The 14,322-nt window shown below is 44.0% G+C and overlaps 1 protein-coding gene and 1 non-coding gene across 2 annotated transcripts; both read left to right on the top strand.

Moving 5' to 3' along the window:
- Positions 1-4,256: 4,256 nt before the first annotated feature.
- LOC114802854 (U6 spliceosomal RNA) lies at positions 4,257-4,363 on the top strand. Its single transcript, XR_003751800.1, has one exon. It is a non-coding gene; the product is annotated as a U6 spliceosomal RNA (small nuclear RNA).
- Positions 4,364-6,479: 2,116 nt separating this feature from the next.
- Positions 6,480-14,062, top strand: LOC114784303 (gamma-aminobutyric acid receptor subunit gamma-1-like). Its single transcript, XM_028969592.1, has 9 exons — positions 6,480-6,606; positions 8,678-8,838; positions 9,285-9,352; positions 10,990-11,210; positions 12,404-12,486; positions 12,852-12,989; positions 13,120-13,272; positions 13,422-13,621; positions 13,711-14,062. Exons 1-9 carry the CDS (start codon positions 6,557-6,559, stop codon positions 13,984-13,986), a joined length of 1,350 nt encoding a protein of 449 aa, XP_028825425.1. The 5' UTR covers positions 6,480-6,556; the 3' UTR covers positions 13,987-14,062.
- Positions 14,063-14,322: the final 260 nt, after the last annotated feature.

The raw sequence follows: 14,322 nt of genomic DNA on the forward strand, positions 1-14,322 counted from the left end.
TAACAGGAGAAAGTTGATGAGCATCCACTGTCTAATGTCCTTCAGACAATTCTCTATTTTGTTCAGCTGCTGCCTCTGGTCTGGCATTGCTGACAGATACAGCTGTGTGTCGTCAGCGTAGCAATGAAAGCTAATACCGTGTTTGCGGATGACATCGCCTAAAGGTAACATGTATAGAGAAAAAAGTAACGGACCTAGGACAGAACCTTGTGGAACACCAAACTCTACTTTACTATGTGAAGACGAAACACCATTGATGTCCACAAACTGATATCGGTTGGTCAAATATGATCTGAACCATTCAAGGGATGTTCCCTTAATCCCGATAACATTCTCTAACCTGGCAAGGAGAATAGCGTGATCGATAGTGTCAAACGCTGCACTCAGATCAAGCAGGACAAGCAGCGAGATGCGTCCCTGATCAGAGGCCAACAGCAGGTCATTAACCACTTTAACCAGCGCAGTCTCAGTGCTATGATGAGGTCTAAATCCTGATTGATATACTTCGTGGATATTGTTGCTATATAGGTATGTGCTCAGCTGCTGGGCTACGACTTTTTCTTAGATTTTTGATATAAACGGAAGGTTTGATATCGGTCTATAATTTGAAAGCTGACTGTGATCAAGATCCGGCTTTTTAATCAGGGGTCTAATGACTGCTACCTTGAACGAACTTGGTACATGGCCGGTGCTAAGCGACGAGTTACAGTTTTTTACAATCACTTTTGCACTAATAACAGAACCTTCATTTTATTTTTCAAAACTTTAGACACATAGATCACAACCAATGATCAAAATGCACATTTTTCAAAACACTTAACTCTTTATTTCAAATGCTTGGATACAATACATATAAGCCAAAGATAATTTGTTCATTGAACTAAAATCACTGGTTCAAAATGACACAACTTAACATCAAAGTATTACTATTTCAAAATGCAAATTACACATCACATCTGAGTTTGGTGTCTATTCATTTCATTATAAAGATCCAACTATCAATTGATACAACTGCTTAAAATGATAAGTAACTGTTGCATTACTCTTGAAGCATAGCTTTTTTGAAAAATGATTAATAATAGTGTATGTTTAGATTGACAGTAATGCAATAGTTCAGTTTCAGGAACTATCATTTGATACCAATTAGCACAGAATATGACCCCAGGTGGACTTTCTTTCTTTACAAGATATAGTGTCTATGGTCACATGTACCACTTTTACAGAACACATTTTCATATTCAACATTACTGTATGCAAGATTTTTACACTTTTTTACATGATTAAATGGTTCGGGTCAGAAATGATATTCGCCTTAGAGAAATTTTGGACAATGATGACTTATTCAGCAATGTGAATGCCATAAGTTTGCCCACTATTGCACGGGTGCTAAAACAACTATATCATGTGCCTTTTCAAAGAAATACAGATTGAGTGAAGCAACTGAGGTCTGAGTATGTTCAGGTATGATCAATTTGCCTGTTTTATGGGGAGAAAAAATCTCAGTAATCAGTAATTGTTTTTGTATTTTAGAGGGTGATGGACGCTGATGAAAACCATCATAAATTCTTGTTTTTGGATGAGGCAGGCTTCAACCTAGCTAAGACAAGGAGGAGAGGTTGGAATTTAATTGGCCAGCGGGCAACCGTTGAAGTTCCTGGACAACGTGGAGACAATATAACCATGTGTGCAGCTATATCAGAAGATGGAGTGGTTGGACGCAGACCTTGTGTTGGATGCAGCTCTCATCATAGCTTTCCTTGATGAGCTAAATCAGGTCTGTAGAGCTGATGGTGTGATCCATGTAAAAGTGTGGAATAATGTTCAGTTTCATCGTTCTCGAATGGTCCAAGCATGGTTTCAGGCCCATCCACAGTTTCTCGCCCTGCATTTACCTCTATACTTTCCTTAACCCAATTGAGGAGTTTTTCTCCACATGGAGGTGGACGGTCTATGATAGGCACTCTCATGAACAAGTCACTCTTCTCCAGGCCATGGATGATGCTTGCAATGACATCACAGCAGATCAGTGTCAGGCCTGGATTCGCCATGCCAGAAAATTCTTTCCCAGATGTTTGGCGAATGAAAACATCCATTGTGATGTAGATGAGAACCTGTGGCCGAATCCACAAGACCAGGTTGATGGAAACATAGATCAATAGTGCAGTGATGAACACTTCCATTTACAGTATACAGTATTGTTTTCTGTTCTTTTTGTTTTTTTAAGTAATCTACAAATTTTATGTTGTGATTTGATTTGATCAGTAAATTCCACATTGCAGGATTTCAATAATGCCACTGTGTCTGTACTATTCTCTCTAGTCTTCAATAAAATAATGAAACCTGAATCAGATATTTTGTACACCTATATTTAATGATTGTACTAACAAATACACAATGAAGTTATGGGTATCTTGTGTATGGGTGATCTAAAGTAATGTTCCTATGGTATTTCATAATAAGTTTGATTTTTAGAAACAATGCTTCTGCAAAAACAAGGCTTCTCTAAAGATATGAATGCAATATGCCAAGTTTTGAACACTGGACACCCTGTGTTAAGAATAATGACTGTTTTGAGTTTTGTGTCTAGAATTTAGAAAAATTACATGAAGGTTCTGTTATTAGTGCAAAAGTGATTGTAAAAAACTGTAATAATTTTGAGGATGGAATTTATAATATCGGGTGCTACTTGTTTAAGGAACCTTGTTGGAATTGGATCCAAAGTACAAGTACATCGATTTGACGACGAGATTAGTTTAATTAGTTCATGTTCTTTAAAAAGGTTGAAGCGTTCTAATCGGTGGTCAGCTATTTGAAGATTATTTTCCATAAAAATATCGGTGGAGCTATTTGTTGTGCTTTTAATCTTCTCTATTCGTGACTATTTTAGTATTTACATTTACATTTACAGCATTTATCAGGCGCCCTTATCCAGAGCGACTTACAATCAGTAGTTACAGGGACAGTCCCCCCCTGGAGACACTCAGGGTTAAGTGTCTTGCTCAGGGACACAATGGCAGTAAGTGGGATTTGAACCCGGGTCTTCTGGTTCACAGGCGAGTGTCTTACCCGCTAGGCTACTAACACCCGTATTAAAGAAAGTCATAAAATCATCGCTACTATGATGATATTGAGTGTTAGTATCCATTTCTGTCTTATTCCTGGTTAGTTTGGCTATAGTTTTAAACAGGAATCTGGGATTATTTTTGTTTTTGTCTATTAACGAGGACAGATACGTTGATCGAGCCGCGCTAAGAGCCTTCTTATAGTTAAGTAGGCTCTCCTTCCAAGCTATTCGGAATATGTTTAATTTACTTTGACGCCATTTGCGTTCTAATTTCCGGGCGGTCTTCTTAAGCGAGCGCGTGTGATCATTATACCAAGGAATTAAGTTTTTATCTCTTACTATCTTCCTTTTGAGGGGAGCCACTATATCTAACGTACTACGCAGTGTTAATTCTAGACATTTGGTCGCTTGGTCGAGTTCAGCGGGGTCTGACGGTGAGTTTATCAGCGTTGATAAATCTGGTAAGGTATTAATAAACCTCTGTGCCGTACTTGATGTAATTGTCCGTTTGTCTCTATAATGAGGGGGGTTGAGTTTGTTGTGTCTGAGACATATTTTAAAAGTGATGAGGAAATGATCTGAGATCATTTCAGAAGAGTAACTATATCTTCTATATTTAAACCGAAGGTCAACACAAGATCGAGCGTGTGACCACCTTCATGAGTAGGTCATGTTATATGTTGGTTAACTCCAACTGAGTCTAATAAAGACAGGAATGCTGCTCTTAGTGAGTCTTCTAATTTATCACAGTGGATGTTAAAGGTGCCGACAATTAGGGCTTTATCCACAGATACAACTAAGTTGGAGAGAGGGTGGTAGAAGCCTAGCGGGTAACACACTCGCCTGTGAACCAGGTTCATATCCCACTTACTACCATCATGTCCCTGAACAAGACACTTAACCCTAAATTGCTCCAGGGGGACTGTCCCCTGTAACTACTGATTGCAAGTCGCTCTGGATAAATGCCATAAATGTAAATGTAAATGAGACAAAATCTGTAAATTCACTAAGAATCTCGGAGTAAGGTCCAGGGGGTCTATAAAGGATAATCAATGGAATTAACTTTTTTTTGTGAGACTACATGAGTTATATTGGTATGTAGAATCTCATAAGAGTTATATCCATGTCCGGGTTTATGAGTTATACTGAGGTTATCCTTATAAATTACTGCGACGCCACCTCCTCTTCCAGTGTGCTTGCTACGGCTGCACAGATACTAAAATTGGATCGATACAGAGAAGATTAGCATGGCCCCTGCTAAAGGATGACACGCAAATTCGTGAAGCGTTCCATATTTTGTTCAGGGGCAGTGGTGGCCTAGCAGTTAAAGAAGCGGCCCCGCAATCAGAAGGTTGCCGGTTTGAATCCCGATCCACCAAGGTGCCACTGAGGTGCCACTGAGCAAAGCACCGTCCCCACACACAGCTCCCCGGGCGCCTGTCATGGCCGCCCACTGCTCACTCAGGGTGATGGTTAAATACAGAGGACAAATTTCACTGTGTGCATCGTGTGCTGTGCTGCTGTGTATCACATGTGACAATCACTTCACTTCAGTTAAGCGAGGTTGGTGTACATAGCTGTATCCAGGAGGACTAGACTCGTTCAATGCTACAAATTCCTTTAGTTTTAACCAAGTTTCTGTCAGGCACAGTACATCGAACCCCTGATCTGTAATTGACAATGAGCGTTTTAGGTGTAAGGGATCTAACATTTAATAATCCTATTCTTATATCGGAGGTGCTGGTGGTAGGTTCAGAAGGAGTGATAGTAACGGGTAGTAAGTTCCCGAAACAGACACCCCGCCCAGTCCGTGGAGCAGACACAGTGTCAGCATATTTATGAGTTTTATTATTTACGTTTCTTGTAGAATCTCTTGTTTTAATAGAGCGATGTAAAGACACAGTGTCAATATTGTACACGCTGGGTGGCGGCTCTACGCAAATGGCAGACACTCGGTTTAGCCGGTCTGTCTGCTGCCTGGTCTCGGCTCTGGCGAGTCAGTTTTGTTTTTTGGTTCTAAGACTATGAGCCAATTTTTTAGACAACTGAGTGGCACCCGCCCAGTTGGGGTGGATGCCGTCTCGCCCAAAAAGACCAGGCTTCCCCCTAAATGTTGGCCAGTTATTAATAAAGCCCACTTTATTTTTTGAACACCACTCCGACAACCAGCGATTTATGTCGAGGAGCAGCTACAGCTACTGCGGTAATGGGCCAGGTTCTGAACGCGAACCGGTGTGTGGTGCCCAGGTGGTGGTCCTCTGTATTTAACCATCAGCCTTGGTGAGCAGTGGGCAGCCATGAGAGGTGACCTTCATCAAGGGGCCCTCAGTGGCACCTTGGTGGATCAGGATTTGAACCAGCAACCTTCAGATTACGAGGGCGCGTCATTAACTGCTAGGCCATCACTGCCCCTTCAGGTTCTTCAGAGTCTCGCGTGACTGAACTAAAAAATACATTTGTGCTCATTTTTACATCCAATCACTGTGCAACTGCGATTTTGTAGCCACTGCAGGAACACAGACCGGCCAGGCGAACTCGTACTAATGTTCAATAACACAGAATAAATGTCTGCCAGTGATCGTGGTTCCTACTTCCTCCTGAAAAATGGCCTTCAAATCTTCTGTACTGTAGAAGAATGAGAGGTGATTCTTCTGCACTTTTCTCCGCTGCGTGTTGGGTTTCGGCTGCACTGTAACATTCTACTTCAGCTTTCTGCTGATGGACTGCATGATGAATTTGTCTGTGCTCAGAAATCTATACCAAGCTGAGTGATATTTGAGGAACAGCGGGATGTGGGACCTTTTAAAACCCCGTCTGTCAATAACCCAGCAGATACATCCGTGTGTGTGTGTGTGTGTGTGTACATGGGGGTTGGGGCTGTAGTGTGTGTGTTTGTGAGGTGATGGTTGTTCAGGGAATCCTTGGAGAGTTTCATGTCAAGGACATTGGGGTCACACACACACACACACACACACACACACACACACACACACACACACACACACACACATTGACTCTCTGAGTCTGGGTGGGGCTCCACTTGTCTGTACTCTACTGGTAAGTGGTTTTGGCCTGACCGGGGGAGTTTTCTGGTTCATGATGATGGTGATGATGATGAAGGTGTGTGAGGTGTTCTGCTCAGAACTCCAACTTCACTTCTTTGCTCAGCAGCTTTTTTCCCCGCGGGACGTTTTGTTTGCAGTGACCGGACTAATTCACTCCAACCCGGTCAGCAGAACGTCCAGCGGTGCCACAATCAGCGGAATCACACACACTCACACACACACACACACACACACACACACACACACAAACACGGACACACACACACGCACGCACGCACTCACACCCACACACGCACTCACATACACGCACACACTCACACACACACTCACACGCCGGCGCGCCACGCAGCGGTCCTCCCTCCATCCTGCGCGCTGCGTTACCGGAGGAAGCGCAGACATCATCCTGCTCCGCTCGTCCGCCGGGTCCATGGCTGCAGCGCTGCAGGTCCCGCTGATCTTCGTCCTGCTCGGAGTCTGGTAAGTTCGCGCGATGCGGGAATACCGTCAGTCGGGGATGTGGCTTTATTTACTGGTGGTGGCCGGTCCTCTCCACCCAGCCCTGTCCGCTCCTGGTCACGTGGACAAGCATGAAGTAGATGGTGACCGTGGTGCACACTTCACCACCTCAGCTTATTGCAGGACCTTCATGAAGTGAATGAAGTGGCTCCTCGTGATGACCCAAAGCGGTGCAATTCTGGAAGAGCTCGGCATCCACCAGCTGGGATCCTCCTCCATTCAGCTTCTTCTGGTGGATGTGGGGAGGCTGGGACCCTGCTGGGACTCTGGGTCTGACATTACTGAGCTTCCAGTTACATTGATAGAATCAGATAAATACAGAAACACGCATGTTTACACAAGTATACAGTGAAATTCCCAGAAAACAGGTTTAACCATCACTGTTCTTCTCGCTGTCTTCAGTCAGATTGGAAATGATCAACTTCTCATTTTTCATAGCTTATTACTCAGAAGGTAAATATGTTATATTATTTAGGTATTTCGTTCAATTATTGTACTAGTTAAGGGATGTCCTGCTCCTGGAAGAAGTTGGGTCGACAGGAACGGCCATGTCCTGGTGGCTCCAAATACACCTTTTCAAAAGATCAACTCAGATTATTATAAAATAAGAGCCTTGAAGCACAAACACCTGGAGATTCAGACAGATATCCTGAAAAGTTTGTCCTCTATGGACACCACGTTCCATCCAGGCCAGGAGGCACTTTGCCAACTGGGTTCCTTCAGATCTCCAGGTGAAGGTGTGAAAGAGGGCCACCAGAGCAGCTCCAGCTGTCGCTGTTATTGCAGCTGGCGCCAGCCAGAAGCCGTCAACATTTAGACTGGGATTCAGAAGCTCTGTGCTGGCCAGAAGGTTCCAGCCCCTTGGCGTTTTCAGTGATGGCTCTGAAAATAGCATCATGAGAGACATTACAGAAGCATCTACAGGGGCCTGGTCTGTCTGCTGACTTCCTGCAGTTTCAACTTCAGCATGAGAGGCTTGCTGAGATCTTCTATTGTACCACCACCATCACCTCTACAACCAAAATCTTGAAATGGAATCAGATCATCACATTCATTTAACTGATAAAGAATCCAATCAAATCACAGTGAAGTCACAGATTCACAGACCTACCAAAAATGAACCATCAAGCACGTGTATGTGTGTGTGCTGTATATACATGCACATCTCCACAGAGATCAGAATTCTGTTCATGGCACCATGCTGTGGGATGGATGATTTGCAACAAATCGCAGCCCGGCTGTTGCCTTTCTGCAGTGGTGTGTGTGTGTGTGTGTGTGTGTGTGTGCGTGCGTGCGCTATAGGCCATGGGTGTGTGTTTGTGTGTCAAGGTCTGAACGCAAAGGCAGAACGGATGAGCAGAAGTGCCTTGGTGCTTACAGCTTCGTCAGCTGTTTAACGCAAATGAAAAATGAGCTTATTTCCCCTGCAGACGGAACAACAGTGTGTGTGTGTGTGTGTGTGTGTGTGTGTGTGCGTATGCGTGTGTTGGGGACCCAGAGTAGTAACTATGTAATGACTGTGTTGTAAATGTGTAATTATCCATAGCAAACAAGCTAATTTCACAGCAAAATGTCTCTATTTTTACATTTGTGAAGAAATTGTATATTTATACTTTTTAAAATTGTATATATTTTTTATATATTTTTCATTTTTTTTCTGACTGCACATAACCTTCATTTGCTCTCTTCAAATGTACACAGTCAGATTAATATGAGTTTCCCCCTCTCCCCATTTCCTCCTGCCTCTAAATCTGCAGTAATATTCTTTCATCTGGCTTCATTTCTCCTCTTCCTCGCTTCATTACGCTCCCTTTGTTCTGCCCAGATTGTAATCTACAGCCAGATACTTTTCAGCGTCTCGCTGTATCGCTACAGATCTCCATAAATCCTTCTATATATTCCCCGGCATTTCTTTACCTTTCCCCTTTTATTTTATCGTATTCTGCACCCATTTCGTTTCTATTATCTTAAATGCCTTTTTTTATTCCGCTCTTCTCTCTCCACCCCCTTGCCTTCTCTGTCTGTCTGGCAGCATGGCGTTTGGCCCCAACAAGGGCGAGGAGGAGGATTATGAGGACGTCCCCATAAATAAAACCTGGGTTTTATCGCCGAAGGTTGACGAGAGCGACGTCACCTCCATCCTGAACAAACTGCTGCAGGGCTACGACAACAAGCTGCGCCCGGACATCGGAGGCAAGTTCCGCCTTCCCACGACTGCCATTCTGGATCCGAGCCCGTTCTTGTAACGGGTAACGGGAGCGGCTTCCCGTCCGGCCAATCAGATAAAAGCAGCGCTGGCTCAGAATTGCTTATTCAGGGAAGACAGGGCATTTTTACCTCCATGGCGTGTGTTTGTGTGTCTAGCAACTCAAGTTATTAAGACAGATTGATTGCAGCCGAGTGGGAGCACAAGAACGCCAAGTTGCTATTGATTAGTTGTGTGTGTGTGTGTGTGTGTGTGTGTGTGTGTGTGCAGTGTGATTTGCGATGTGGCACCAGAGTACTCCGTGACGTGTTAGATTGTGTTGTTCCATGAATAGACTGGAATAATAAAATAGACGCTCGTGTTCTGTCATCAGTCATCAGGAACATGGAACACAGCTGGACATATTTCATAATCTAGAGCGTCTGTATTGCAGTGCGGCCGACGGTGATCGAGACGGCGGTGTACGTGAACAGCATCGGCCCCGTGGACCCAATCAACATGGTGAGTGACGCACAGAGACACGACGTCAAAACCCACCAACACCAAACCAAGAACCCGAGGGCGGTGGTCTGTGGAACCGCAGGGTTCTATTATGTCCCCATGCTGTGGTCCATGGCAACTGGGTAGGAAAAAAGCCAGCAAAGTGCGTTTGTCAGTTTTATTATTACTACTATTATAAATTGCTCTATTGATCAAGTAAGTGAGCGATTAAAGAACAGAAAATACAATAAGACGTTTACAAGGAAGCATAAACAAATAAACCAAATAAATTAATGCCTTGTTTGTTTTTTATATATTTCAGTTTATATTTCAGTATATAGCCGGCATATATGCATGCAAACACGGGTGAATTGGGGTCATGAGGCTCATAGGGCATAAGCAAGAACGACCCCCAAAAGGACGAGGTCACTCTCCCCCTTTTTTGGCCAAAGCACCCAAAGGGCCTGAAGTCATGACAGTTTTTTTAATCTACAGTTCTTCTATAATTTGGAACCCTGAGTGTCTCCAGGGTGGCACTGTCCCTGTAACTACTGACTGTAAGTTGCTCTGGATAAGGGCGTCTGATAAATGCTCTAAATGTAAATGTTACTGAGTTCAAGTAAAGCTGAGACCTGCAGAGGTCTTCTCAGTAGGGCATTAAAGTTTTTTTCAGAATAACTGATCCGTCAATAAATCAACACGTTGTCATCTTTGCAAGCACAATCCCAGCTGTTGACTTTACATCCCCGTCCCCATCTGTATTTCATACATCCCCTCAAAATATCTAATATAATAAAAACAATAATACTGTAGCAGACACACTGATATTGTCAGGAACACCTCCAAAGTTCAGCCCCAGTCACCCCAGGAGACCAACCACCAAAAGACAGCCGTGCATCCTGATACACGTTACAATACTATAAAATAAGCCGTTCCTTTTATTTTGTCCGATTATAATACTCCACGCTGGCCAGGTCCCTGTTTGAGAAGTGTTTACCCCACCTTACCGCATCGTCATGTCGCTGCTTCCTCCTCGCCGGGCTCATCTTAAAAATCCTCCTGTCAGCCCGGAAACGGCGGAAGGCGGCACGTGGCAGGTTCAGTTCCGCGCGAGGCAGAGTTCAGTTGCGCACGCTGGTGAACTTTATGTGTTTAATAAAGTCAAAGTGAAGTGATTGTCACATGTGATACACAGCAGCACAGCACACGGTGCACACAGTGAAATTTGCCCTCTGCATTTAACCCATCACCCTGTGTGAGCAGTGGGCAGCCATGACAGGCGCCTGGGGACCAGTGTGTGGGGACGGTGCTTTGCTCAGTGGCACCTTGGCGGGTCGGGATTCGAACCAGCAACCTTCTGTTTACGGGGCCGCTTCCTTAACCGCTAGGCCACCACTGCCCCATAATAAGCAGCCTTCCATCATGGAGCAAAAAGCGCAACCAAAAAGAAGGCCGTGGACAACAGACAACAGACTGTTCTGCTCTGTCCCTACTTCACAGTAATTGATGGTGGCCAGTTGTGCTTATGAGAGGAAACGGAACTAAAGTGGATGAATTCTGCTGCTCCGTTCGAGGTTATGATGTTCTGACCTCAGTTCTCTGAGGAACAGCCTGTCCTGGTTGAAGTTGTTAGTTAAACGTTGTGTGTGTGTTTGTAGGAGTACACCATCGACATTTTCTTTGCTCAGACGTGGTATGACAGTCGGCTGAAGTTCAACAGCTCCATGAAGCTCCTCATGCTCAACAGCAACATGGTGGGGAAGATCTGGATCCCCGACACGTTCTTCCGCAATTCCCGCAAGTCCGACGCCCATTGGATCACCACACCCAATCGCCTGCTCCGCCTCTGGAGCAACGGTCGGGTGATGTACACTCTGAGGTGAGGCCGTACGGCATCAGCCACTTATCTGCCGTCGGTGTGGACCTATGTGCTTCTGTCCTGTAGCTCTATATGGCGCTGCATACACTCAACACATTTATTTATGTCTACGCTGTACAAACTGTGGCCATTCCGGGAGGACTTGTGTGTGTGTGTGTCTGTGTGTGTGTGTGTGTCTGTGTGTGTGTGTGTGTGTGTGTGTATATACATGTTTTTAGGATGACCAATTTGCATTTGGAATTAAATTTTTCAATCAATGCATTATAAATATTTAATATTTAAGCATTCAATATTTAACATCAGTGTAAATAATAGATGAACCACAACTCCAAGGCTTATCAATATTCAGTGCTATTAACAGCACAAAGTGGATTTTGAAAATTGTTCCCAAATGTAATTTTGCAAATTAGTTGACAGGTCATTGTGGTGACCATTAAACTGAAGGTCAGCAAATGTCAGTAAATACTCCAATGAATCTATATAATATAATCTAAAAATATTGATAAAATAATTTGCTTATCAATATTTCATAAACTGATGGGTCATGACATCACGAGTGGATTTTCTAGAACTTCCAAATCATCAAATGTTGGTGAAGATGGAAGGATGATGACTGGATTTGTTCATGTCCATTTCCAGTCTTTACATTTTAGTGAAAGCAGGATAGAAGTATAGAAATTCAGAGGTTTTATATATTTTATAAAAAAAAAAAAAACTATATAAAAACATATATTAAGGAGGTCAAAATGAACAGGTCGCTTTTCATTTTAAACATTTGCCTGCAGGTGGGTGTGTCTTCCATGCACAGAGCACATGATTGGCAACCAATATTTTTAATAATTCTGAATAATCGTGATTAATTTTTTTCAAAAGTGCAATTAGTTACATGTTTTTCATCAATTACCAGCCTATTCATTTATGGTTATGTACATTTCACTTTGCACAAGGGACTTTTGTCATAAAGGTTTAGCCTACAGATTGACAGAGTGTGTCACATCTACTTTGTCCAGTTATGAAATATATATTCAGTAATTTGACACACAGTATATATAGAAATCAGCATGTAATTTGGGGTTGCAGGGATAAGACCTTCCAGGAACATTTTACGGTGCACAGTCTGCTTGTCTCATGTTACGTTCAACAACGTGCTTTTTGTTTTATGTTTCCTTTTGCATTCTATGTTTCTTTGTTAGGTTGACTATTAATGCGGAATGCTACCTAAAGCTGCATAACTTTCCCATGGATGAACACTCCTGTCCCCTGGAGTTCTCCAGCTGTAGGTGTCACACTTTCTCACACCAAACCCTGTGCATCTCCCCTGACTTCCAATCAGCCAGCTTTAAGCTGCGAACGTGCATTGCCACTCACCTCGAATGGGGTCTCACGACCAGACAGCCATCATGCTCGCAAATCTCCACGCATCTCTGCTTACCGCCAGCCGCCCTGCTGCCAATGGTCATTCCCTGACCTGCAGGAGTCAGAAATGACTGGGTCCATCCATCCTTTTCTCCATCTGTCTCTCCTGGGGCTCATCTGACCATCGTGTGTGTGTTGGTTGTGTGCCTCCGCCATGCCTCCATCGAAGTAGAATGTTTGTGAGTCGTGGCCTGGTTCTGTAACTGCGTGTGGATTCTCCTCCAGACGGATACCCGAAGAACGAGATCATGTACCGCTGGCAGCGCCGCTCGGTGGAGGTAGCAGACCAGCGCTACTGGAGGCTCTACCAGTTTGCCTTTGTTGGTCTGAGGAACACTTCAGATGTCGCGCACACACAGTCTGGTATGCTGGGTCCTCATGAACAACTCTGGTTGCGTACCAGTGTTCTACTGTGACTAAATACATTCACACAACTGAAATAGTCGATTTGGAATCTTTCACGTCCCATTAAAACCAGGCATGCTTTGTTTAGGTGAATACGTCGTCATGACGATCTTCTTTGATCTGAGCCGGAGGATGGGATACTTCACCATCCAGACCTACATCCCATGCAGCATGATCGTGGTGCTCTCGTGGGTCTCCTTCTGGATCAACAAAGATGCGGTGCCGGCGAGAACCTCGTTAGGTATTCAGATCCGCAAAAACTACGAAAAAATAACGCGACTGACAACCTTAAACAACAGGTTGGGTCTTCAGTCGTGCTCAATGCTGTGAAAGGTCGTCAAATGTCCTCTAATCACGTCCCAATCATTTTCTTTTATGATGGCGGTGCAGGGATCACCACCGTGCTCACCATGACGACTCTGAGCACCATCTCCAGGAAGTCCTTACCGAAGGTCTCCTACGTGACCGCAATGGACCTCTTCGTGTCCGTCTGCTTCATCTTCACCTTCGCTGCTCTGATGGAGTACGGAACGCTTCATTACTTCACCAGCAACCGGCAGAGCAAGAAGACAAAAACGCCGAATGCACAGGTAACAACGGCAAACTAGAAAAAATATAACTGCCATTTAACGGCCATTTTCCTGTTGACTCCTGTTGTCTTGCGATTTGTCCCCAACAGAAGTCCAGCATAGTGAACATCCGGCCTGGAACGTCTCTCCTGCAGATGAACAACATCGCCCCCTACCATGATGAGGATGATTACGCCTACGAATGCCTGGATGGAAAAGACTGCGCCAGCTTCTTCTGCTGCTTCGACGACTGTCGCTCAGGAGCGTGGCGGGAAAACAGGATGCATGTCCACGTCTCCAAAATCGACTCGTATTCCAGAATATTCTTCCCCACCGCTTTTGGCCTCTTCAACCTTGTCTACTGGATTGGGTACCTCTACTTATAAAGCCGCATTTAGTGAGTGGAGGCTTTCTGAGGTTTTGTAAAAAAGAACGAACACCAAGCTCCATAATCATAACTTAAAAAAAATTAAATGCATTTATCAGTAAAGTCATACAATCCTCTTAACAGGATCAGCGTTATTAAGAACTTCACCTCGGGGATGCTGAAATATTACTGAAAGTAGGAGTCCTGTTTTAAATGAAGATATGCAGGGAATGGAAGGTGCAGGGTATTGTCTGCAGATGAATAAATGCTTACGGTGGGACATTTATTCTGAGACCTTCATGCTGTCGCTAATGGGAGTAGAGAAACCAGCAAGGAACGTGTCCCAGTTATCAGC

The sequence above is a fragment of the Denticeps clupeoides genome, chromosome 1 (genome assembly GCF_900700375.1).
Source record: "Denticeps clupeoides chromosome 1, fDenClu1.1, whole genome shotgun sequence".
Lineage (NCBI taxonomy): Eukaryota > Metazoa > Chordata > Actinopteri > Clupeiformes > Denticipitidae > Denticeps > Denticeps clupeoides.